The sequence below is a fragment of the Hyla sarda genome, chromosome 4 (genome assembly GCF_029499605.1).
Source record: "Hyla sarda isolate aHylSar1 chromosome 4, aHylSar1.hap1, whole genome shotgun sequence".
In the NCBI taxonomy this organism is placed as follows: Eukaryota; Metazoa; Chordata; class Amphibia; order Anura; family Hylidae; genus Hyla; species Hyla sarda.
In genome coordinates, this window is record NC_079192.1 from 372123378 (window position 1) to 372150241 (window position 26864).

The window sequence follows — 26864 nt, forward strand, 5'->3', positions numbered from 1 at the left end:
ATACTTATCTGTCTTTGAGAATGAGTGGATAAGTGTGTAATACAGTATATCCTAAGTTTAAATCTTTCATTAGTAAATGTGTAATGTTCAATTTGTAAGGAAAGGCTTCAACCATGTCTAAACTTTTCTAGAGACATTTTTAACCGTTGAGGCGGTGCTCAACTATCTTTTAGTGCTCTTAAAGAGTCAATGTGCATATGTCTTTTTTTAACCATACTATGTAAGGTTATGCTCTTTGAGGGCTGAGACTACCCATAATGTCCAATGTATCATTTTTTTCTATCACTCTTTCCTCACTACTCCTTTTTCCTTTTCTTTACTCTTAGTATTTTTAAAATATTATACATTTTTTAAAATTAACCTAAATATTTCCATAACTGATACCTATCATATTGTTTATATATATATATATATATATATATATTTTTTTTTTGCCTCTCTTCTTAATTTAAGAAACAGTGTATACCAAAACAAAGAAAATTCTGGGTGTATTGATACATGACTGCAAAAAATTAATTCTGCTAAAAAAAATCTGATATACTGTAAAAATCATCTATAGTTTACGTAATTAGTATCTATGTTCAAATGATATAATTATTATTATTTTTAAGATTATAGAAAAACAATCATTTAAAAACTTGGTTATGTGAAACCACATCGTTTAGAAACACGGATAGGTCACATTTTTGTGTAGAAAATCTAATTTTAAGTAATACTTAGTAAAAACTGAATTTTAGACACTGATGCTGCAGTTCCTAGCTTTTGCCTCAGAGCGCCGCTGTTCACCAATAAGGAAATATTCTGCAAATCCAGAATCACCTCCATGATGCAGACAGTGCTCAACTACATAAAGAAATTCACAGCATTTCAGATCAGGATGTGCTGGGTATAGGACTCACATTGAAGAGGGATTTTTTTCTGATGTTAATTCTGCTGGATGTAAGGAATTTCCCCATTATATTTTTGGTAAGAAGAGGAATGGCTGGATTACTACTACTGGAAGGAAAAGCAATGCAAGGACTTAGATGGCAAGTAATATTTCCCTTCTTATTTTTCTGGCTGTGTCATTCAGTCTCTGGTCAGATTCATTATTCCATTAATGAAGAATTAAGAAAAGGATCTATTGTTGGAAATCTTGCAAATGATCTACAATTAGACGTTAAGGATCTGTCTAGAATGAGATTACAGATTGTGTCTGATGCTTCTGACAAATATTTCAGTATAAATCTAGACAATGGAGACCTATACATTGCTGATAGGATAGACAGGGATACATTGTGTAGAGCTGCAGCTGAATGTGTCCTTACATTTGATGCTGTGGTGGAAAATCCACTTAATGTCTTCAATATAAAGATTAATATTCAGGATATAAATGACAATCCTCCTAAATTTGTACATGAAAAAATTGAGATAGATATGAGTGAATACACCTCCTTAGGAAGAAGATTTCTTTTACAAAAAGCAGAAGATCTAGATATAGGAATTAATTCTCTTATAAGCTACAGACTCAGTGCAAACCAGTATTTTGCTCTTGGAGAGAAGGTCAGCACTGATGGCAGTGTATTTCCAGAGCTTATACTAGAGAAACCTCTAGACCGAGAGACACAAGACAAGCATCAACTCATTCTAACAGCTTCTGATGGTGGAAATCCTGTACAGACAGGCACTGCCATAATAAATATCATTGTTACTGACTTCAATGATAATCCTCCAGTATTTACACAGGATGTATATAAAGTAAGTGTTAGAGAAAATATACAGTTGAATTCAACAATTCTGCAGGTCAGTGCAAGTGATGAAGATGAAGGTGGCAACGCAAAGATCACTTATGCATTCAGTACAAGTGAAAATCATATTCTTAAGACTTTTGCTATTAATTCTGAAAATGGAGAGATTAAAACTAAGGAACTTTTGGATTTTGAAAAAACTAAATATTATGAAATTTCTTTACACGCACAAGATGGAGGAGGCCTAGCTACTCATGCAAAAGTTTTAATAGAAGTAACAGATGAAAATGACAATGCTCCAGAGATATCTATAACATCATCATCAGATCTTATTCCTGAGGATTCTGTTCCTGGAACTGTGGTGGCTCTTATTAAAGTTCATGACCCTGACTCAGGAGAAAATAGTGAAGTTCATTGTATAATAGAAGGGGATTTACCATTTGAATTAATATCATCCGCAAGTAATTTTTATAAAATTGTTACTAAAGGTAGTTTAGATAGAGAAGATATATCATCCTACAACATTACAATACAAGCATCAGACAATGGTTCTCCAGAAATGACTTCTAAAAAAGTTATCAGGCTTCATGTATCAGATGTCAATGACAATGCTCCAGCATTTGAAAAATCAGGTTATACTGCATTTATACTAGAAAATAACTCACCCGGAGCTTCTATATTTAGTATTTTAGCAAAAGATATAGACAGTGAAGACAATGCTAAAATAACATATTCTATACAGTCTAGAAGTAATGAAGAAGATCTCCTGTCTTCCTATATCTCCATAAATCCAGTAACTGGAGTCATCTATGCTCATCGATCATTTGATTATGAGAAGCATAAAGAATTTATTATCCAAATTATTGCCATAGACAATGGGTCTCCATCTCTAAATAGCAGTACAACACTAAGAATATGTATAGTAGACCAGAATGATAACTCACCAGTCATTCTATACCCATCACTGGAGGGCGACAGCTCAACCTTTGAGATGGTCCCTTGGACTTCAGATCAAGGCTCTTTAGTATCTAAAGTGGTGGCAGTGGATGCTGACTCTGGACACAATGCCTGGTTATCCTACTTTTTACAATCTTCAGAACCATCACTCTTCACCATTGACCAGCAAACAGGGGAGGTCAGGACAACACGCATGTTTAATGAAAGAGATATCATGAAACATGGAATTGTGGTTCTAGTAAAAGACAATGGGATTCCCTCCCGCTCAGCTTCAGTAACTATAAACATGGTGATCGCTGATCATTTCCATCAGGTCCTTCCGGAGCTGAGCAGTCAGTCTAACAAAGAAGAATCTCCCTCCAACCTACAATTCTACTTGGTAATAGCTTTGGCATTGATCTCCTTTCTCTTTTTGCTGACTGTGATTATTGCAGTTGTCTCTAAGTATAAAGAATCCAAGTCTTCTTCTTCCTTTGGATATATGAGTACAAGTTTATATCCTCAGGTTGATCCAAGATTTACCTCCCTATTCAATAATGGTACATTACCTCTGCCATATTCCTATGATGTTTGTGTCACTCTGGATCCAAGTGAACAGGAATTCGTTTTTTCAAGACCTCAACACAATGTTCCTGTGGATAGTTTAATAGATGCTGATGACTCAGGGATTGGAAATGAAACTTTAAAGAACTCTTCAAATGCAGAAAATCTCATTTCACAGGTATGCTTTTATATGTTACGCAATATATTATTTCTTTAAATGATATATATGAAAACAAAAAAAAAATATTTAATTAAGGAACATGTTTAGGCAACAGCTTGATTAAGAACGTATCCAATTAAGTTTCACTAACTTTCTATTAAATCAACAGCAGATTTTAGTTTTAACTTTTATAGTTTTTTATGTATAACTGGTTTAGTTTAACTTGGGTTGATTTTGTCTTATCATCCTTTTCAAAAGGGGAATACAGAAAGAATGGTGTTGTTAAATACCTCTCTTCTTTAAATATATATGTGGTAGGACTATTCTATTAGAGCACCAGAGCATCCTTCCATGAGCTCAGACTCTGACAATAATGAAATTCAAAGGTCCATCAAAAGATACCCAGATATGAGCTGGGATCTGAGCACTAATCACAAGAGCATATGTATTGTTGAATGGTGCACAAATACTTTATTGCAGAGTAGGGGATAGAAAAAGAAGAGGGAGGGAGACACACACAGCGCAACCTGTGCCGTTACTCCATTGTAAAATCGGTCAAATGTGTGGGTAGCAAGGTAGTGCTCACCTGATTGTGTTATGCTGAGAGCATAACATCTAGTAGTGCATTCACCTGATTCCAGGGTAGGAGGGAAGGAGCTGCCCGAGGTGTTGGAAGTGATCCGTATGCACGGAGTAGTAAAAGAACCTAGCTCCATCGCTCACTTCCAGGATTCTTAGTGGTCGATGCACAGGTAGGTCTGGCATATATAACAAGTAACCGATGTGGACAAAAATAATAAAGGTAAAACAAAATTTATTGATAAAACATACGGACTACGCATTTCAAGGGGCTTGATTCCCTCTTTGGACCTGAGGAAGAGGGGATCAAGCCCTTTGAAACGCGTAGTCCGTATGTTTTATCAATACATTTTGTTTTACCTTTATTAATTTTGTCCGCATCGGTTACTTGGTATATATGCCAGACCTACCTGTGCATCAACCACTAAGAATCCTGGAAGTGAGTGCCGGAACGAGGTGCTTTTGCTACTCCGTGCATGCAGATCACTTCCAAACAAGTACTTTGTTGACCCTTATGATATTGCTTGTGTGCATTTGCATGTGTTCTGTATAGATGGTGAATTGGCTCCTTGAATTCTTTTATGTGTTGAACAAACTTGTATACTGTAGGTGAGTTTAGCTACTTTATGAAACATGTTATTGTTTCTTTTCATAATAAAAATCTAATATAAAATGTTGCCCAAAAATACTTGAAAAAGAACTATATATATATATATATATATATATATATATATATATATATATACTAGCTTTTCCGCATGTACATGTATTAAATAAGTATATATTTGTTGCTAACTCCGGCTATGGACTGTGTGAATGACCTAATCTTTATAGTTAAAAAAACCAAGATAAATTCAAATAAAACCAAATGTATTTCACAAAAGTATACTGTTGTCATATACGGGGAGGATTTAAAAAAAATTTACCCCTATATCTATATTGTATGCTATAGCTCTGACTAGGAAAAAGTGAAAGGTAAGGCACTACATAGTGTGATATTGCACTAAACAGCAAACATGTCAGAAATCCCTCTATCCTGAATATGTGTAATAAACACTACACTATTAAAGGTACTTAGATTCCCATCCAGCAATCTGGTTGACTGCAGCATGTCTATAATAGCTTCATCACAAAGATTTCTTGAAAAAATACAATATAAAAGCGGGCATGGATGGCAAGGTTGTACATGTAGGCAAAGAAAACTTGGGCATGCTAATTGACAATTCTTTATATTTCTAGAATCCTGTTTATTGCATTTATTTAAGATATGCATGTCAGACAATGATATCTCCAACAGGTTTTATTTAGATCTAAGGGTGTAACATGTCTTATAGGTCCTGTAAGAAAAAGCAAGACAAAAACCTCCAAGGAAAGTGGACTTCAAGCGCTGAAGGACCAGACAATGTGGAGACAATAAAACATTTATTCCCAGTATGCAACGCGTTTCGCGTGATGAAGCGCACATGCATGAAATGCGTTGCATACTGGGAATAAATGTTTTACTGTCTCCACGTTGTCTGGTCCTTCAGCGCCAGAAGTCCACTTTCCTTGGAGGTTTTTGTCTTGCAATTGCTACACCGGTGGTTCGGCAGTAGTGGACCATTGTTATTTACCTTTACCCAAGTTGTGCTGGCTCATGAACAACTCGTTCTGGTAAGCACTATACTCTGTTAGTGTCTTACTTTGTTTTGGCGATATTGCACCATGGAGCGCTCCTTTTCTGTTTTTTTTTCCTGTAAGAAAAAGATCTTCCTCTCTAATTACCTACTAGGTGACACAACTCCTTCTGTTGTACAACTAGTTTGCATTCTTATCTAGATGAATCCCACAAAAAATGTACCACTATATGTCAGAGGTGTCTTTCAGCTGTATACATCAGGAGATTTTTCTGACATACACTTCTACCACATTAAATTGAGTTTCAACAGGCCCTAAAAAAAGAACAGTGTTCAGAAACGTTAGGGTTTCAATGTGTAATCTTAATAGAGGTACTTCAGAATTAAAAATACATAACTGCGTTCTCGCAAAAAGAGCACCACACCTGTCCTCAGGTTGTCTTGGTATTATGACTCTGCTTCATCAACTTCAATGAAACTAAGCTACAATACCATACAAAGCCATTTAAATACCATTTAAATCTAGGATACTCCCTTTTAGCACCGATAAAGTGTATAGAAGTTATCTGTTATAATGTATATCATGTTTTTCTGTGTGCTGTGGGTACTTCGCCTGTTCCACTGCTATGACGCGGGCTCATGAGCTGACCCTGCATCATAGTGCGGTGGTCCTGGCGGCTATCAGCCACTGGGACCCGTGTCTAATGCCGGACATCACCGATCATGATGATGCCTGGCATTAACCCCTTAGGTGAGGACGTCAAAGTTGATTGCAGCATCTATTAAAAAAAAGCATTTCCGGCCGCTTAGCGGAGCTGATCGCGACCGCCGTAGTGTCCCGATCAGCTGAGAGGAGGGCTGGAGGGCCCTTACCTGCCTCCTCTTTGTCCAATCAGTGCTCTGATGCTCCAAGAAGCCTCAGCAGCCTGGAGCAATCGAGCTCAGATAACACTGATGTCACGATGCCGGCTGGCAGGAGGTGGATCCTCTGTGCCAGAGAGGGATTGGCGTGGACCGTGCTAGTGGACCGGTTCTAAGTCACTACTGGTGTTCACCAGAGCCCGCCGCAAAGCGGGATGGTCTTGCTCGGCGGTAGTGACCAGATCGTATCCACTAGCAACGGCTCAACCTCTCTGACTGCTGAAGATAGTCGCGGTACAAGGGAGTAGACAAAAGCAAGGTCGGACGTAGCAGAAGGTCGGGGCAGGCAGCAAGGATCGTAGTCAGGGGCAACGGCAGGAGGTCTGGAACACAGGCTAGGAACACACAAGGGAACGCTTTCACTAGGCACGATGGCAACAAGATCCGGCGAGGGAGTGCAGGGGAAGTGAGGTATACATAGGGAGTGCACAGGTGAACACACTGATTAGAACCACTGCGCCAATCAGCGGCGCAGTGGCCCTTTAAATCGCAGAGACCCGGCGCGCGCGCGCCCTAGGGAGCGGGGCCGCGCGCGCCGGGACAGGACCGACGGAGAGCGAGTCAGGTACGGGAGCCGGGGTGCGCATCGCGAGCGGGCGCCACCCGCATCGCGAATCGCATCCCGGCTGGAGGCGGTATCGCAGCGCACCCGGTCAGTGGATCTGACCGGGGCGCTGCGGGAGCGAGAGTGTAGCGAGCGCTCCGGGGAGGAGCGGGGACCCGGAGCGCTCGGCGTAACAGTACCCCCCCCCCTTGGGTCTCCCCCTCTTCTTGGAGCCTGAGAACCTGAGGACCAGACTTTTATCTAGGATATTGTCCTCAGGTTCCCAGGATCTCTCTTCAGGGCCACAGCCCTCCCAGTCAACCAAAAAAAAGGTTTTTCCTCTGACCTTTTTGGAGGCCAGTATCTCCTTTACAGGAAAGATGTCCGAAGAACCGGAGACAGGAGTGGGAGAGATAAGTTTAGGAGAGAAACGGTTGATGATGAGTGGTTTAAGAAGAGAAACGTGAAAGGCATTAGGAATACGAAGAGAAGGAGGAAGAAGAAGTTTATAAGAGACAGGATTAATCTGGCACAAAATTTTGAAAGGACCAAGATAGCGTGGTCCCAATTTGTAGCTGGGAACACGGAAGCGGACATATTTAGCGGAGAGCCATACCTTGTCTCCGGGAGAAAAAATGGGGGGAGCTCTTCTTTTCTTATCAGCAAACTTCTTCATGCGTGATGAAGCCTGTAAGAGAGAATTTTGGGTCTCTTTCCATATGGTGGAAAGATCACAAGTTATTTCATCCACAGCGGGCAAACCAGAGGGCAAGGGAGTAGGGAGGGGGGGAAGAGGGTGACGGCCGTACACCACGAAAAATGGGGATTTGGAAGAAGATTCAGAGACTCTGAAGTTGTACGAGAATTCGGCCCATGGTAGAAGATCTGCCCAGTCATCCTGGCGGGAAGAAACAAAATGTCGTAAATAATCACCCAGGACTTGGTTAATTCTTTCTACTTGCCCATTGGATTGAGGATGATAAGCAGAAGAAAAGTTCAATTTAATCTTGAGTTGTTTACAGAGAGCCCTCCAGAATTTTGACACGAATTGGACGCCTCTATCCGAGACGATCTGCGTGGGCAACCCGTGAAGACGAAAAATGTGTACAAAAAATTGATTGCCAACTGAGGCGCAGAAGGAAGACCAGGAAGGGGAATAAAATGTGCCATCTTGGAAAATCGATCAACGACCACCCAAACAACAGTGTTGCCACGGGATGGGGGTAAGTCTGTAATAAAGTCCATACCAATCAGAGACCAAGGCTGTTCGGGGACAGGCAGAGGATGAAGAAGACCAGCAGGCTTCTGGCGAGGAGTCTTATCCCGGGCACAGACAGTACAGGCCCGCACAAAATCAACAACATCCGTCTCCAGAGTCGGCCACCAATAGAAACGAGAGATGAGTTGCACGGATTTCTTGATGCCCGCATGGCCTGCGAGATGGGAGGAGTGACCCCATTTGAGGATTCCGAGGCGTTGGCGTGTAGAGACGAAGGTCTTCCCTGGAGGAGTTTGCCTGATGGAGGCTGGAGAAGTGGAGATCAGGCAATCCGGAGGAATAATGTGTTGCGGAGAGAGCTCTACTTCCGAGGCCTCCGAGGAACGAGAGAGAGCATCGGCCCTAATGTTCTTATCGGCAGGGCGAAAGTGAATTTCAAAATTAAACCGGGCAAAGAACAGAGACCACCTGGCCTGGCGAGGATTCAGCCGTTGGGCAGACTGGAGATAGGAGAGATTCTTGTGATCGGTGTAAATAATAATTGGAAATTTTGATCCCTCCAGCAGATGCCTCCATTCCTCAAGTGCTAATTTAATGGCCAGAAGCTCTCGATCCCCGATGGAGTAGTTCCTCTCCGCCGGAGAGAAGGTCCTAGAAAAAAAAACCACAAGTAACAGCATGCCCGGAAGAATTTTTTTGTAGAAGGACCGCTCCAGCTCCTACTGAGGAGGCATCAACCTCCAATAGGAAGGGTTTAGATGGGTCAGGTCTGGAGAGCACGGGAGCAGAAGAAAAGGCAGACTTGAGCCGTTTAAAGGCGTCTTCCGCTTGAGGAGGCCATGACTTAGGATTGGCATTCTTCTTGGTTAAAGCCACGATAGGAGCCACAATGGTGGAAAAATGTGGAATAAATTGTCTGTAATAATTGGCGAACCCCAAAAAACGTTGGATAGCACGGAGTCCGGAGGGGCGTGGCCAATCTAAGACGGCAGAGAGTTTGTCTGGATCCATTTGTAGTCCCTGGCCAGAGACCAAGTATCCTAGGAAAGGAAGAGATTGACATTCAAACAGACATTTCTCCATTTTGGCATAAAGTTGATTGTCACGAAGTCTCTGAAGAACCATGCGGACATGCTGGCGGTGTTCTTCTAGGTTGGCAGAAAAAATCAGAATATCGTCCAGATACACAACAACACAGGAATATAAGAGATCACGAAAAATTTCATTAACAAAGTCTTGGAAGACGGCAGGGGAGTTGCACAGGCCAATGGGCATGACCAGATACTCAAAGTGTCCATCTCTAGTGTTAAATGCCGTTTTCCATTCATCCCCCTCCCTGATGCGGATGAGATTATAAGCACCTCTTAAGTCCAGTTTGGTAAAGATGTGGGCACCTTGGAGGCGATCAAAGAGTTCAGAGATAAGAGGTAGAGGGTAGCGGTTCTTTACCGTGATTTTATTAAGACCGCGGTAGTCAATGCAAGGACGTAGGGAGCCATCTTTTTTGGACACAAAGAAAAATCCAGCTCCGGCAGGAGAGGAGGATTTGCGGATAAAGACTTTTTTTTAATTTTCCTGGATGTACTCAGACATAGCAAGAGTCTCTGGGGCGGACAGAGGATAAATTCTGCCCCGGGGTGGAGTAGTGCCCGGGAGGAGGTCAATAGGACAGTCATAAGGCCTGTGAGGAGGAAGAGTCTCAGCTTGTTTTTTGCAAAACACATCAGCAAAGTCCATATAGGCCTTAGGGAGACCGGTTACAGGGGGAACCACAGGGTCACGGCAGGGAGTACTGGTAACCGGTTTAAGGCAGTCCTTGAAACAAGAGGTACCCCAACTCTTGATCTCCCCTTTGGACCAATCCAGGGTTGGGGAATGGTGTTGAAGCCAGGGTAGTCCAAGGAGAATTTCGGAAGTGCAATTGGAGAGGACCAAAAACTCAATTTTTTCGTGATGAGGTCCGATGCACATTAGGAGGGGTTCCGTGCGGTAACGCACGGCACAGTCCAATCTTTCATTGTTAACGCAATTGATGTAGAGAGGTCTGGCGAGACTGGTCACTGGGATGTTGAACCTGTTGATGAGAGAGGCCAAAATAAAGTTTCCTGCAGATCCGGAATCCAAGAAGGCCTTAGTGGAGAAGGAGAAGGTAGAGGCAGATATCCGCACAGGCACAGTAAGACATGGAGAAGCAGAGTTGACATCAAGGACTGTTTCACCTTTGTGCGGAGTCAGCGTACGTCTTTCCAGGCGGGGAGGACGGATAGGACAATCCTTCAGGAAGTGTTCGGTACCGGCACAGTACAGGCAGAGATTCTCCATGCGGCGTCGTGTCCTCTCTTGAGGTGTCAGGCGAGACCGGTCAACTTGCATAGCCTCCACGGCGGGAGGCACAGGAACGGATTGCAGAGGACCAGAGGAGAGAGGAGCCGGGGAGAAAAAACGCCTCGTGCGAACAAAGTCCATATCCTGGCGGAGCTCCTGACGCCTTTCGGAAAAACGCATGTCAATGCGAGTGGCTAGATGAATGAGTTCATGTAGGTTAGCAGGAATTTCTCGTGCGGCCAGAACATCTTTAATGTTGCTGGATAGGCCTTTTTTAAAGGTCGCGCAGAGGGCCTCATTATTCCAGGATAGTTCTGAAGCAAGAGTACGGAATTGCACGGCGTACTCGCCAACGGAAGAATTACCCTGGACCAGGTTCAGCAGGGCAGTCTCAGCAGAAGAGGCTCGGGCAGGTTCCTCAAAGACACTTCGAATTTCCGAGAAGAAGGAGTGTACAGAGGCAGTGACGGGGTCATTGCGGTCCTAGAGCGGTGTGGCCCATGACAGAGCTTTTCCAGACAGAAGGCTGACTACGAAAGCCACCTTAGACCTTTCAGTAGGAAACTGGTCCGACATCATCTCCAAGTGCAGGGAACATTGTGAAAGAAAGCCACGGCAAAACTTAGAGTCCCCATCAAATTTATCCGGCAAGGATAGTCGTAGGCCTGAGGCGGCCACTCGCTGCGGAGGAGGTGCAGGAGCTGGCGGAGGAGATGATTGCTGAAGCTGTGGTAGTAGCTGCTGTAGCATCACGGTCAGTTGAGACAGCTGGTGGCCTTGTTGCTCTATCTGTTGTGACTGCTGGGCGACCACCGTGGTGAGGTCGGCGACAACTGGCAGAGGAACTTCAGCGGGATCCATGGCCGGATCTACTGTCACGATGCCGGCTGGCAGGAGGTGGATCCTCTGTGCCAGAGAGGGATTGGCGTGGACCGTGCTAGTGGACCGGTTCTAAGTCACTACTGGTGTTCACCAGAGCCCGCCGCAAAGCGGGATGGTCTTGCTGCGGCGGTAGTGACCAGGTCGTATCCACTAGCAACGGCTCAACCTCTCTGACTGCTGAAGATAGTCGCGGTACAAGGGAGTAGACAAAAGCAAGGTCGGACGTAGCAGAAGGTCGGGGCAGGCAGCAAGGATCGTAGTCAGGGGCAACGGCAGGAGGTCTGGAACACAGGCTAGGAACACACAAGGGAACGCTTTCACTAGGCACGATGGCAACAAGATCCGGCGAGGGAGTGCAGGGGAAGTGAGGTATACATAGGGAGTGCACAGGTGAACACACTGATTAGAACCACTGCGCCAATCAGCGGCGCAGTGGCCCTTTAAATCGCAGAGACCCGGCGCGCGCGCGCCCTAGGGAGCGGGGCCGCGCGCGCCGGGACAGGACCGACGGAGAGCGAGTCAGGTACGGGAGCCGGGGTGCGCATCGCGAGCGGGCGCCACCCGCATCGCGAATCGCATCCCGGCTGGAGGCGGTATCGCAGCGCACCCGGTCAGTGGATCTGACCGGGGCGCTGCGGGAGCGAGAGTGTAGCGAGCGCTCCGGGGAGGAGCGGGGACCCGGAGCGCTCGGCGTAACAACTGATCAATGATATGCGATGTCTTAGCATTGAACAGTGTATGCAATCCAAGGATTGTATGTAATATTCCCCTTTGGGGACTAAAAAATGATATAAAGAAAAAAGTTAATGAATGTGAATTAACTTCTTCCCTAATAAAAGTTTTAATCACGCCCCTTTTCCCTTTAAAAAAAATATGTAAAAAAAATAAACATAAACATGTGTAGTATCGCCACGTGCGTAAATGCCTGAACTATAAAAAATATCATGTTAATTAAACCACTGGGTCAATGGCGTATAAGTAAAAAAAATACCAAAGTACAAAATTGCACAAAGTTATAATTTTTTGAAAGAAGTAAAACAAAATCAAATCTATATAAGTTGGAAATCATTTTAATCGTATGTAACTAGAGAATAAAGATAAGGTGTAATTTTTACTGAAAATTGCACAGTGTAGAAACGGAAGCTGCAAAAAATTACAAAATGTTTTATTTTTTTTCAATTTTGTCCCACAAATAATTTTTTTTTAATATAATCACCACAAAATAATTAGATTTTGTGGTGAAATTGCTGATGTCAATACAAAGTAAAATTGGTAGCACATAAAACAAGCCCTCATATATGTTTGTAGGTGGAAAACCGAAAGTGTTATGATTTTTAGAACGGGAGAAGGAAAAAACGAAAGTGCAAAATTGGAAAAACCCTGAGTCTTTAAGGGGTTAACAATATAGCTGTATTGCCACAGATGCATATACCTGTCTTAATATGCCAGCAGATTGCTTACTTAGAATGCTTCAATGCATAACATATATTTATAATAGATCAGATCACAGGCTAAGAGGCCAACATTTTCTGTCAATTTTTTTTGCTAGTAAAAGATTTTTTTTGATAGAATCAAGATAATACTTAAAGTGTAAATTCCATAGCATATACTTAGCAGCTGTTTTCTCTTTTGCCTGGTGGATATGTGCCACTTTTTATGGCTGCTATGTTAAATGCAAGGTCTGATAACTTACTATCAGGTCTCTATTTTGTTTAACAAAATACAAAGCATGAGCAGAGCCCATACTGCAATACCATAGCTATAGGAGGCAGGCATTATCTTGGCCATTTAAAGATGGTGCCGACATTAGAAGGCTGTGTAAGTTAGATACAACATTATGAAAAAGCCTTTGGAGATGCTAGGTATCCAATGATCACTGTTCTGCTCCTGTGGCTTTCCAGGTTGTCCCTTCTGGTTTACCTTGCTATGATGGAATGGGAAGTACCAAAGCCAACAAGCTTCCAAACTGCTTATCAGAAAGAAACAGATACATTGTGGCTGAAGGAAACAGACTTTTAGTAATAATGGAACATGTTTCAACACAGGACCAAGCTGTTAAAAAATGCAGGTCCTGCCATGAAACGTGTTGCACGGTTAATAATGCCTGATGCCCCTATTTATGATCTTTACAAAGTCTGTGTCTTTTCCTTATCAGCACTTTGGCAACACCTGGTCGTTTTTCTGATTCTTTTTGGCAGTTAAAAAAAACTGTAGCCTACGGTGCTATCTTATACTATAAATAAAAACCTACTGAAAATATTGTGCAAAAAGCTGACATTATAACTACATATGTTTGGTTCATGAAATCATTTATAACAGAAGATATGGTATCTGTGCTATCCATTATAGGCCATGTAAAAGCATGAGACATGTAGCCATTGTAAACAGGAACTAAGAACAAATGGTGAAGCTATTATTATTTTGATTAGATTACATAAATATTTGGCATTTTACATAATATGAGAAAAAACAATGTGTTAACGAGTCTTTAAAATGGAAAAGAAACTCTAATAATACTAATCCATATTTATATCTTTACATGAGGTTAAAGGGATATATGTGCACCAAGTAGATTTGTTTATAAAGTCTTTATCAAACTATGACACATTACTTACATAGGAAAATGCATTCAACATATTTTAGGTGGTAAAAATTCTTAAATCAGTGAAGTTGCAGTTCCCCATATACGCCTCAAAGCGCCGCTGTTCACCAAAAGGAAAATATTCTGTAAATCCAGAATCACCTCCATGATACAGACAATGTTCAACAGCAAGAAGGAATACACATCATTTTACACTTCGGTTTTTAAGAAGAGGGATTGTTTTCTGCTGTTAATTCTGCTGGATTATAATTATATGAAGGGATTTTATTAAATTCATATCAAGAAGGATGACTGGATTACTACTACAAGAAGGACAAGCAATACAAGGATGGCAAGTAATATTTCCCTTCTTATTTTCCTGGCTGTGTCATTCAGTCTCTGGTCAGATTCATTATTCCATTAATGAAGAATTAAGAAAAGGATCTATTGTTGGGAATCTAGCAAAGGATCTTCAATTAGATGTTAAGAATCTGTCCAGAAGAAAATTACAGATTGTGTCTAAAGTCTCTGAGAAATATTTCAGTATTAATCTGGATAATGGAGACCTATACATTGCTGATAGGATAGACAGGGAGACATTATGTAGAGCTGCAGCTGATTGTGTACTTACATTTGATGCTGTGGTAGAAAATCCACTAAATGCCTTCAATGTTAAGGTTAATATTCAGGATATAAATGATAGTGTTCCTAAATTTGTCCATAACACACTCACATTAGAAATGAGTGAATCAACCTCCCCAGGAAGAAGATTTCTTTTACAAAAAGCAGAAGATCTGGATATAGGAAATAATTCTCTTATAAGCTACAGACTCAGTGCAAACCAGTATTTTGCTCTTGGAGAGAAGGTCAGCACTGATGGCAGTGTATTTCCAGAGCTTATACTAGAGAAACCTCTAGACCGAGAGACACAAGACAAACATCAACTAATTCTAACAGCTTCTGATGGGGGAAATCCTGTACAGACAGGCACTGCCATAATAAATATAATTGTCACTGACTTCAATGATAATTCTCCAGTATTTACACAGGATGTATATAAAGTAAGTGTTAGGGAAAATATACCAGTGAATTCAACAATTCTGCAGGTCAGTGCAAGTGATGAAGATGAAGGTATCAATGGGCAGATCACTTACTCTTTCAGTACAAGTGAAAATCATATTCTTAAAACTTTTACTATCAATTTTGGAAATGGAGAGATTAAAACAAAAGAACTTTTGGATTTTGAAGTCACAAAACATTATGAAGTATCTGTTCAAGCACAAGATGGAGGAGGCCTAGCTGCTCATGCTATGGTTTTAATAGAAATCCAAGACATCAATGATAATGCTCCTGAGATATCTATAGTCTCATCATCAGATAATATTCCTGAGAATTCTACCCCAGGAACTGTAGTTGCGCTGATTCAAGTCCATGATCCTGATTCGGGAGAAAATGGTGAGGTCCAATGTATAATAAAAGGGGATTTACCATTTGAATTAATATCAGCAAGTAATTTTTATAAAATTGTTACTAAACATAGTCTAGATAGAGAAAAAAATTCATCCTACAACATTACAATACAAGCCTCAGACAAAGGTTCCCCTGAAATGACTTCTAAAAATGTTATTAGACTTGATGTATCAGATATCAATGACAATGCTCCAGTGTTTGAGAAATCAGGTTATACCACATTTATCCCAGAAAATAATTCACCGGGAACTTCAATATTTTGTATTCAAGCAAAAGATATGGACAGTGAAGACAATGCTAAGGTAACATATTCTATAATGTCTAGAAGCAATGTCGAAGATCCCATGTCCTCTTATATCTCCATGAATCCAGTGACTGGGGTCATCTATGCTCAGCGATCATTTGATTATGAGAAGCATAAAGAATTGAATATCCAAATAATTGCCAGAGATAATGGATCTCCATCTCTGAACAGCAGTACAACACTAAGAATATGTATAGTTGACCAGAATGATAATTCACCAGTCATTCTGTACCCATCACCAGAGGTCGATATTACAACATTTGAGATAGTTCCTTGGACCTCTGATCAAGGCTCTTTAGTATCTAAAGTGGTGGCAGTGGATGCTGACTCTGGACACAATGCTTGGTTGTCTTACTTTTTACAATCTTCAGAACCATCGCTTTTTACCATTGACCAGCACACAGGAGAGATCAGGACATCTCGTATATTTCAAGAAAAAGACATTATAAAACATGGAATTGTAGTTCTGGTAAAAGACAGTGGAATTCCCTCCCACTCAGCTTCAGTCACTATAAACATGGTGATCGCTGATCATTTCAATCAGGTCCTTCCGGAGCTGAGCAGTAAGTCCAACAAAGAAGAATCTCAATCCAATTTGCAATTCTACTTGGTGATAGCCTTGGCACTGATCTCCTTTCTCTTCATATTGACTGTGATTATTGCTGTTGTATCCAAATACAAAGAGTCCAAATCTTCTTCATTTGGATCTTTGAGTACAAGTCTATATCCTCAGGTTGATCCCAGATTTACCTCACTATTCAACAATGGAACATTACCTCTGCCATATTCCTATGATGTTTGTGTAACTCTGGACCCAAGTGAGAGGGAATTTGCTTTCCTTAAACCTCAGCACAATGTTCCTGTGGATAGTCTAATAGATGCTGATGACTCAGGGATTGGAAATGAAATTTCAAAGAACTCTTCACCTGCAGAAAATCTTATACCACAGGTAGGGTTTCTTATCTAATCAAATTTAGTATTCCACTCTTTCAAAGAAATTGGCATCAGGTAAAGATGGCTTTATGTAGAGGATATATATGGAAGTAATCTAGTATGTTGTTTTATTCTTATTATTTAGTAAATGAAAAACAGATTGATTTACCTCTGTAGTTGTATATGTTTCACTGGTTTGGCTTGGTTTTACATTGCCTAGATGTTGCTTTAACCTCCGTTTTTTAAATTGTACTGTAGACAGATATAGTTGTTGGCATCCATTATTTCTAATATCAGAAGTAGTTTATGTTTTTTGTTTTATTATAGTTTACAATCTTCACTTTAAAAAAAATAAACATGGTCATGCTAGCCTATCAGAGTAACAGAAGATCCCTCTGTGGGTCTGACATATTAATGTGTTCTTATGTGCAAATGGAAGACAAATCTAATGGGGGATAGTACTGGAGCCAATCATTTACCATTAGGGTACATTTAATTTGGGTTAATTCATAAATAATATATTTAACCATAGGATATTTTCTGTAAGAAGTTAAATATTTAATAAAAACATGTTCTGTATAGGTGATGGTGGGCCCTCTAAATTTTTCTCTCTGCAAGGAACTTGTATAGTATAAGTATTCATTACTACTCATTACTACTTATTTTGATCTACTTATTAAAAGGAAAAGAAGATATAAGAAAATTATGCTTAGTAATATTTGGAAAAAAATATATAAACTAACTTTTTAGCACATATGTATGGGCATGTGTATGAAATAAGTGGATGTCTGTTGTTAATTCCGGCTGTCGACTAATTCAGTAATTGAAGTTTGATAGTTGTAATGTAAGATAAGGTTGCAAAATGTAAGACAAAAAGATTTTACTTCTCTACACTTTGTGTATTCTGTGCCAAATATTGTGAATAATAATTCAGTGCCATAAAAAGCAACTTTACGTGTAAATGCGAAATCATCATTTTCCATAAATGTATATACATAAATATGTTAATGTATAAGACAGCTATTAACATTTTAAATAAATGTTTTATGAATTGTATCTAGGATTAAGTACACTAAAAAGGCTTTGACTTTCTTGCCTCTAAAGGGTATGACTTTCTAATACTCCATACAGTACAGGTTCAGAGTTCCAACTAAAGCCAATCAAAAATATTGAGGGAGGGGGGCAGAACTCAGATAACCACTCTTGGCACTTTTATATAATAATTGTTGGGGCCTTATCACTTGGATCCTATACATTTAATACTTCAGACATATCACTATGGTGTATCAAAAAATTTCAAAGTGATAAATAACATTTGAGAAACTTTAAAGACAAAAATATCAAAGCATTATCAGTGTACTAAAAAATATATAAAATATATATTTTTTTTATAGCTGGCTTAATTGACATTTTTATGTATAAATATTTATGTGAATAATTCAAATGGCAGAAATTGACTGTGGAGGGGCACTGCTGTTTCCAAGTGAACTATAATAAACAAAGGCCAGAGAAACAGGAGTACTAAACACTGGAAGGTTTATTGTAGAAAAAGAAAAAACATAGATTACGCGTTTTGGGTCACTAATCTGAATAAGAGGGTAGCTCCCTCGAAACACATAATCTATATTTTTTATTTTGCTACAATAAACCTTCCAGTGTTTTGTACTTCTGCATCTCTGTCCTTAGTTTATTATACTTCCCTTGGAAACAGCAGTGCCTCTCCACGGTCAATTTCTGCCATTTGTTTTGCTCCACTCAGGATTGGTTCTCCTTCTCCTGCGACCCCAGGCATAGCAGCTGTTCTGGCAATTATTGTAACTTCACACATGGGTTGATACACAAGTGTTTACTTGCTCCAAAGTGAGCAGCAATTACCTAAGGGCTTTTTTGTGCCCTCTGCTCATTTACACCCAATAGCCCAAGTGATAATACACGAGGTGCCCTCGTGTTGGTCTCTCTTTTTTTCTTATACCGGAAGGTATTTATGTGGATAGTTTTTTAGATAGTGTCCCTCTGATAAAGTTGAAGCAAACTAACTTATTACCTGCTGTATGCTACAGAGGAAGTTGTATAGTTCTTGTATAGTTCTTTTTTGTCTGATCACAGTGCTCTCTGCTGACACCTCTGTCTGTGTCAGAAACTGTCCAGAGCAGAAGAGGTTTGCTATGGGGATTTGCTCTTACTCAGGACAGTTCCTGACACAGACAGATGTGTCAGCAGAGAGCACTGTTGTCAGACAGAAAAGAACTCTACAATTTCCTCTGTAGCATGAGAAGCTGATAAGTACTGGAAGAATTAAGATTTTTTTAATTATATTTTACAAATCTCTTTCAATTGTTGGCACCAGTTCATTAACAAAAATAATGTTGTCCACTGGAGTACATATTTAATTTATATTGAATAGTATAGTCTACTATGCTTTCCTATGATCTGAGGAAGAAATGTGTATCATTGAGGAGACAGCCAAACTGGCATAGGGAGTCGTATATGTCATGCAGTGCTCTCTGGGAAAAAGCAAGGATGCAAAGTAGCTCTCCTCCAGAAAAAAAAAGCTACGTTTCTAGTGCCATCTATTAGGTGACTCTTTTAGAATCTTGAAACAAATACTTTTGCCCGGACCTTCTAGGTGGGTATAGATATACTGAATTTGAGTTTATAGTTATAGAAAAAATAGTGGGTCGTGCTTCAATAATAATATGATATATTTATTAAAATGGCAATGTGTAAAAGGTTACTCCTCACAGGGCCCATGTGTGGAGAACACATAAAATATGTGCATATAATTATACCACTGGCATGAATATGTGGTTTCTTGTGTGCAACAAGAAAATGCCTATTTTGGATAAGCAGATACCTATTGCACAAAACAAGCCATAGACAAGGCTAAAATAATACACTATTTAAGTGGCTATTTACCACATTCGAATAAGTATATGCAGAATGTGTCCTTTTTATAATGCTAGACAGTTCGTAGCAATTTAAATGTGTTACCGGTCTTATGTAACAACTTGGACAGTCCGCACTGTAAACAGTTATTGTTGTGGCAGTGCCTGGATGGTATAGCGCACTGGATCCATCCAGGCACTGCCACAACAATACCTGTTTACAGTGCGGACTGCCCGAGTTGTTACATAAGACCGGTAACACATTTAAATTGCTACAAACTGTCTAGCATTATAAAAAGGACACATTCTGCATATACTTATTCGAATTTGGTAAATAGCCACTTAAATAGTTTATTATTTTAGTCATGTCTATGGCTTGTTTTGTGCAATAGGTATCTGCTTATCCAAAATAGGCATTTTCTTGTTGCACACAACAAACCACATATTCATGCCAGTGGTATAATTATATGCTCATTATTTTATGCATCTCTATTATCTATTGCTTATATTTTATGTGTTCTCCACACACGGGCACTGTGAGGAGTAACCTTTTACACATTGCCATTTTAACCCCTTAAGGACCAAGGACGTACTGGTACGTCATTGGTCCTGCTCCGGTGATATAACACGGGGTTACACAGTAACCCTGCATCATTTCATGGCGGGCCCGGCATCATAGTGAAGCTGAGCCACGCGGCTAAAAGTGAAAGTAAAAACTGCCGGTTAGCTCAGTGGGCTGTTCGGAATAGCCGCGGCGAAATCGCGGCATCCCGAACAGCTTGCAGGACAGCCAGAGGGTCCCTAACTCCTCGCTGTCCGATAACCGAATGACTGCTCAGTGCCTGAGATCCAGGCATGAGCAGTCAAGCCGCAGAATCATCGATCACTGGTTTCCTATGAGAAACCAGTGATCAATGTGAAAGATCAGTGTGTGCAGTGTTATAGGTCCCTTTGGGAGCTATAACACTGCCAAAAAAAAAGTGAAAAAAAAAAGTGAATAAAGATCATTTAACCCCTCCCCAATTAAAAGTTTGAATCACCCCCCTTTTCCCATAAAAAAAGACACAGTGTAAATAAAAATAAAAATAAACATATATGGTATCACCGAGTGCGGAAATGTCCGAATTATAAAAATATATCGTTAATTAAACCGCTCGGTCAATGGCGTACGCGCAAACAAATTCCAAAGTCCAAAATAGTGCATTTTTGGTCACTTTTTATATCAATGCAAAAATTATCAATAAGTCCTATCAATGCAAAAATGGTACCGTTAAAAACTTCAGATCCCGGCGCAAAGAATGAGCCCTCATACCATCCCATACACGGAAAAATAAAAAAGTTATAGGGGTTAGAAGATGACAATTTTAAACGTATTAATTTTTCTGCATGTAGTTATGATTTTTTCCAGAAGTACGACAAAATCAAACCTATATAAGTAGGGTATCATTTTAATCGTATGGACCTACAGAATAAAGATAAGGTGTCATTTTTACTGAAAAATTTACTATGTAGAAAAGGAAGCCCCCAAAATTACAAAACGGCATTTTTTTTTTCAATTTTGTCGCACAATGATTTTTCTTTCTGTTTCACCGTAGATTTGTGGCCAAAATGACTGACGTCATTACAAAGTAGAATTGGTGGCGCAAAAAATAAGCAATCATATGGATTTTTAGGTGAAAAATTGAAAGAGTTATAATTTTTTAAAGGCAAGGAGCAAAAAACGAAAAGGCAAAAACGGAAAAACCCCCGATCCTTAAGGGGTTAATAAATATATCATATTATTATTGAAGCACAACCCAATATTTTTTCTATAACTATAAACTCAAATTCAGTATATCTATACTCACCTAGAAGGTCCAGGCAAAAGTATTTGTTTCTGGTTTTCCTTCTTTGCAACTAAGGTATAGTTGCATGCCCTAGTTTGACCTCGGTGTGTATATGTACTTGTGAGCTGCACATACACACCTTTTTTTTTCCTCTTTTATAATCTTGTCTAGAGAAAACCTACAAAACATATGCCATGAGGCGACATTTTGCACTCTACATGGTAGCAGTGGACATTGACTCTGGATACAATTCCTGGTTATCTTACTTTTTATAATCTTCAGAACCATCATTCTTTACTATTGACCAGCTCTTAGAGGAGATCATGACAGGTGTCTTATAGCAGTATACATCAAAAGTATAAGCTGATATATATCTCTGATATAAACTGAAAAAGTGATTTGAACAATGTGTAAGATAATAGTGTTGTCAAGTGATCCTCACTGTCCAGCAGCTGCAAAGTTATGGTCTGTAACTCTAAAGACTGATAGTTTCCTGAACTAAGACATATTGAAGCTATTGTAGCTACCACCTTTTTTTGTGCATATATAGGGATTTTTTATGTTACTATTAGTAGACAAGTCTCTAATATACTAGAGCACTAAAGTCAAACTTACTGTCTTATTATAACTATATTTGTATAGCTGCTTATACTTCTTAGACCTGTAGATTGCTTACTAATAGTCTTTACCCATAACCCTTATTTTTGAGAATATTTCAGATATACCACTGGATATAAGACCTAAAGAATGAATAGACTCTCATTAATGTAAAAGTATAAATATAATTTCATATATTTACCAGCTGTTTTCTATTATATACCAATTACATATGTTGCTCTTCTTTTATAAGTGCTAAATTGTGTGCATCATAAAGCTCTATCTTCATATGGGTAAATATGTATCCAGTTGTTTTTTCATTTAAGTTGAAAAAACTGTAGAGCATAAGGTGCTATTTTGCATAGCAAATAAAAAGGAAATCTGTAAGGTCTATTATATAAAGAGAAAAAAAATAATATTACTGAATCTAATCGATTTAGGAAAAAGATTATAACAGATAATATGAGAACATGTATATCCATTATGGACTGTGTAAAAGCATAGGGCATGAGAACAATGGCTTAGAACAGAACAAGTTGTATTATAGTTATTTTCAAAAAGTATATTTCTTTGTTTAGAAAAGAAAAAGCTACCTTGTTATTTCATAATATATCAGGAGATCTAATGTGCTTAAGATTATATTCAATGAGCAGAACTCTAAATCTAAAATTGATAATTTGAATTTATATCAGTGTTTACACAAAGTTACAATGATGCCTGTTTTTCAAATATAATTTTGAAATTTAACTACGCGATACTACTTGCATAGGAATTGTTGTTTAACTATAGTGTGTGATGAATATTCTAAAGTCAGTATAGTTGCAGTTCCTCATATACGCCTCAGAGCGCCGCTGTTCACCAATAATGAAAATATTCTGTAAATCCAGAATCACCTCCATGATGCAGACAGTTTTCAACTTCAATAAGGAAAACACATCATTTTAGATCAGGATGTGCTTGGTATAGGACTCATAAAGAAGAGGATTTATTTTTTATACTATTTAATCTTCTGGATTATGAATCTAATAAAGAATTTTACCAGTATTTGATGGAAAGAAGGATGACTGGATTACAACTGCAGGAAGAACAAGCAATGCAAGGACTCAGATGGCAAGTAATATTTCCCTTCTTATTTTCCTGGCTGTGTCATTCAGTCTCTGGTCAGATTCATTATTCCATGAATGAAGAATTAAGAAAAGGATATATTGTTGGGAATCTAGCAAATGATCTTCAATTAGATGTTAAGGATCTGTCCAGAAGGAAATTACACATAATGTCAGGAGTGTTTCAGAAATATTTCAATATACATTTGCATAATGGAGACCTATACATTGCTGATAGGATAGACAGGGATACATTGTGTAGAGCTGCAGAAGATTGTGTACTTACATTTGATGCTGTGGTGGAAAACCCACTAAATCTTTTTAATATCAAAGCAAATATTCAGGACATAAATGACAATTCTCCTACATTTCTTCACACCACATTGATATTAGAAATGAGTGAATCAACCTCCCCAGGAAGAAGATTTCCATTACAAAATGCAGAAGATATGGATATAGGAATTAATTCTCTTATAAGCTACAGACTCAGTGCAAACCAGTATTTTGCTCTTGGAGAGAAGGTCAGCACTGATGGCAGTGTATTCCCAGAGCTTATACTAGAGAAACCTCTAGACCGAGAGACACAAGACAAGCATCAACTCATTCTAACAGCTTCTGATGGTGGAAATCCTGTACAGACAGGCACTGCCATAATAAACATCATCATCAATGATATCAATGATAATTCTCCAGTATTTACACAGGATTTATATAAAATAAGTGTTAAGGAAAATATACCAGTGAATTCAACAATTCTGCAGGTCAGTGCAAGTGATGAAGATGAAGGTGTAAATGCACAGATCACTTACTCTATTGGAACAACAGCAAATTATATTCTACAGACTTTTAAAATAAACCCCAATACTGGAGAAATGACTACAAGAAAGCAATTAGATTATGAGGTCACTAAGTATTATGACATTTCTGTGCAGGTTAAAGATGGAGGAGGCCTAGCTGCTCGTGCAAAGGTTTTAATAGAAATCATAGATATCAATGATAATGCACCTGAGATAGCCATAGCGTCATTATCAGATCTTATTTCTGAGGATTCTGCTCCTGGAACTGTAGTGGCTCTTATCAAAGTCAACGATCGTGACTCAGGAGAAAATAGTGAGGTTCAATGTATAATAAAAGATGATTTACCATTTGAACTAATATCAGCAAGCAACTTTTATAAAATTGTTACAAAAAATAGTTTAGATAGAGAAAAAAAATCATCCTACAATATCACAATACAAGCCTCAGATAAAGGTTCTCCTGAAATGACTTCTAGAAAAGTTATTAGACTTAATGTTTCAGATGTCAATGACAATGCACCAGTGTTTGAGAAATCGAGTTACACTGCACTTATTCCAGAAAATAATTCACCAGGAGCTTCAATATTTAGTGTTCAAGCAAGAGATATGGACAGTGAAGACAATGCTAAGATAACATATTCTGTGGTGACAAAAAGTGATGACGATCCCATGTCTTTCTACATCTCCATGAATCCAGTAACTGGGGTCATCTATGCTCAGCGATCATTTGATTATGAGAGGCATAGAGAATTTAATATCCAAATCATAGCCAGAGATAATGGATCTCCATCTCTGAACAGCAGTACAACACTAAGAATATGTATAGTAGACCAGAATGATAACTCACCAGTCATTCTGTACCCATCACCAGAGAGCGATAGCTCAACATTTGAGATAGTGTCTTGGACCTCTAATCAAGGCTCTATAGTATCTAAAGTGGTGGCAGTGGATGCTGACTCTGGACACAATGCCTGGTTGTCTTACTTTTTACAATCTTCAGAACCCTCACTCTTCACCATTGACCAGCACACAGGGGAGATCAGGACATTACGTGTATTTCAAGAAAGAGACGTCATGAACCATGGAATTGTGGTTCTAGCCAAAGACAATGGGATTCCCTCCCGCACAGCTTCAGTCACTATAAACATGGTGATCGCTGATCATTTCCATCAGGTCCTTCCTGAGCTGAGCAGTCAGTCTAACAAAGAAGAATCTCAGTCCAACCTACAATTCTACTTGATAATAGCCTTGACATTGATTTCCTTCCTATTTATGTTGACTGTGATTATCGCAGTAGTCTCTAAGTGCAAAGAGTCCAAATCTTCTACATCATTTGGATCTATGAGTACAAGTCTATATCCACAGGTTGATCACAGATTTACCTCACTATTCAACAATGGGACATTACCTCTGCCATATTCCTATGATGTTTGTGTAACATTGGACCCAAATGAGGGGGAATTTGCTTTCCTTAAACCTCAGCACAATGTTCCTGTGGATAGTCTAATAGATGCTGATGACTCAGGGATTGGAAGTGAAAGTTTAAAGAATTCTTCCAATGCAGAAAATGCCAGACAGGAGGTATGTTTTCATATTTTCAAAATATACCACTTCTTTAAATGAAAAATATTAAATGGTCACTTCTCTTAATGTGATAGCCTATGTGGTTCCTAACATACAGTCATGGCCATAAATGTTGGCACACCTGAATTTTTTCAAGAAAATTAAGTATTTCTCACAGAAAAGGATTGCAGTAACACATGTTTTGCTATATATCTGTTTATTCCCTTTGTGTGTATTGGAGCTAAACAAAAAAAAAGGGAGGAAAAAAAGCAAATTAGACATAATGTCACACCAAACTCCAAAACTGGTCTGGACAAAATTATTGGCACCCTTAACTCAATATTTGGTTGCACACTTTTTTGAAAAAATAACTGAAATCAGTTGCTTAATATAACCATCAATAAGTTTCTTACACCTCTCAGCCGGAATGTTGGAACACTCTTCCTTTGCAAACTGCTCCATGTCTCTCTTATTGGAAGGGCACCTTTTCCCAACAGCAATTTTAAGATCTCTCCACAAGCGTTCAATGGGATTTTGATCTGGACTCATTGCTGGCCACTTCAGAACTCTCCAGCTCTTTGCTGCCATCCATTTCTGGGCACTTTTTGACACATGTTTGGGGTCATTGCCCTGCTGGAAGACCCAAGATCTTGGACACAAACCCAGATTTCTGACACTGAGCTGTACAGTGCGACCCAAAATCCATTGGTAATCCTCAGATTTCATGATCCCTTGCACACATTCAAGGCACCCAGTGCCAGAGGCAGCAAAACAAATCCAAAACATCATTGAACTTCCACCATATTTCACTGTAGGTACTGTGTTCTTTTCTTTGCAGGCCTCATTCCATTTTCGGTAAACCGTAGGATGATGTGCTTTACCAAAAAGCTCAATCTTGGTCTCATCTGTCCACAAGACGTTCTCCCAGAAGAATTTTGGCTTACTCAAGTTAATTTTGGCAAAATGTAGTCTTGCTTTTTATGTATCTGTGTCAGCAGTGGGGTCCTTCAGGGTCTCCTGCCATAGCGTTTCATTTCATTTAAATGTTGGCGGATAGTTTGCACTGACACTGATGCTCCCTGAGCCTGCAGGACAGCTTGAATATCTTTGGAACTTGTTTGGGGCTGCTTATCCACCATCCGGACTATCCTGCATTGACACCTTTCATAATTTTTTCTCTTCTATCCACGCCCAGGGAGATTAGCTACAGTGCCATTGGTTGCAAACTTCTTGATAATGTTGCGCACTGTGGACAAAGGCAAATCTAGATCTCTGGAGATGGACATGTAAACTTTAGATTGTTGATATTTTTCCACAATTTTGGTTCTCAAG

General features: G+C 39.4%; 1 protein-coding gene across 25 annotated transcripts in view; it reads left to right on the forward strand.

The window, feature by feature from the left end:
• LOC130267280 (protocadherin gamma-A4-like) overlaps nt 1-26864 on the forward strand; it is a 357909-nt gene that overhangs the window by 226326 nt on the left and 104719 nt on the right. Inside the window, exon 1 of one of the 25 annotated variants that reach the window (XM_056516758.1) lies at nt 859-3405. The exons of 21 other annotated variants lie outside the window; for them this stretch is intronic. In XM_056516758.1, coding sequence (XP_056372733.1) covers nt 922-3405 — 2484 coding nt within the window. In that variant the 5' untranslated portion in view covers nt 859-921. 3 more of the 25 variants (XM_056516773.1, XM_056516789.1, XM_056516777.1) reach the window with 3 other exon arrangements.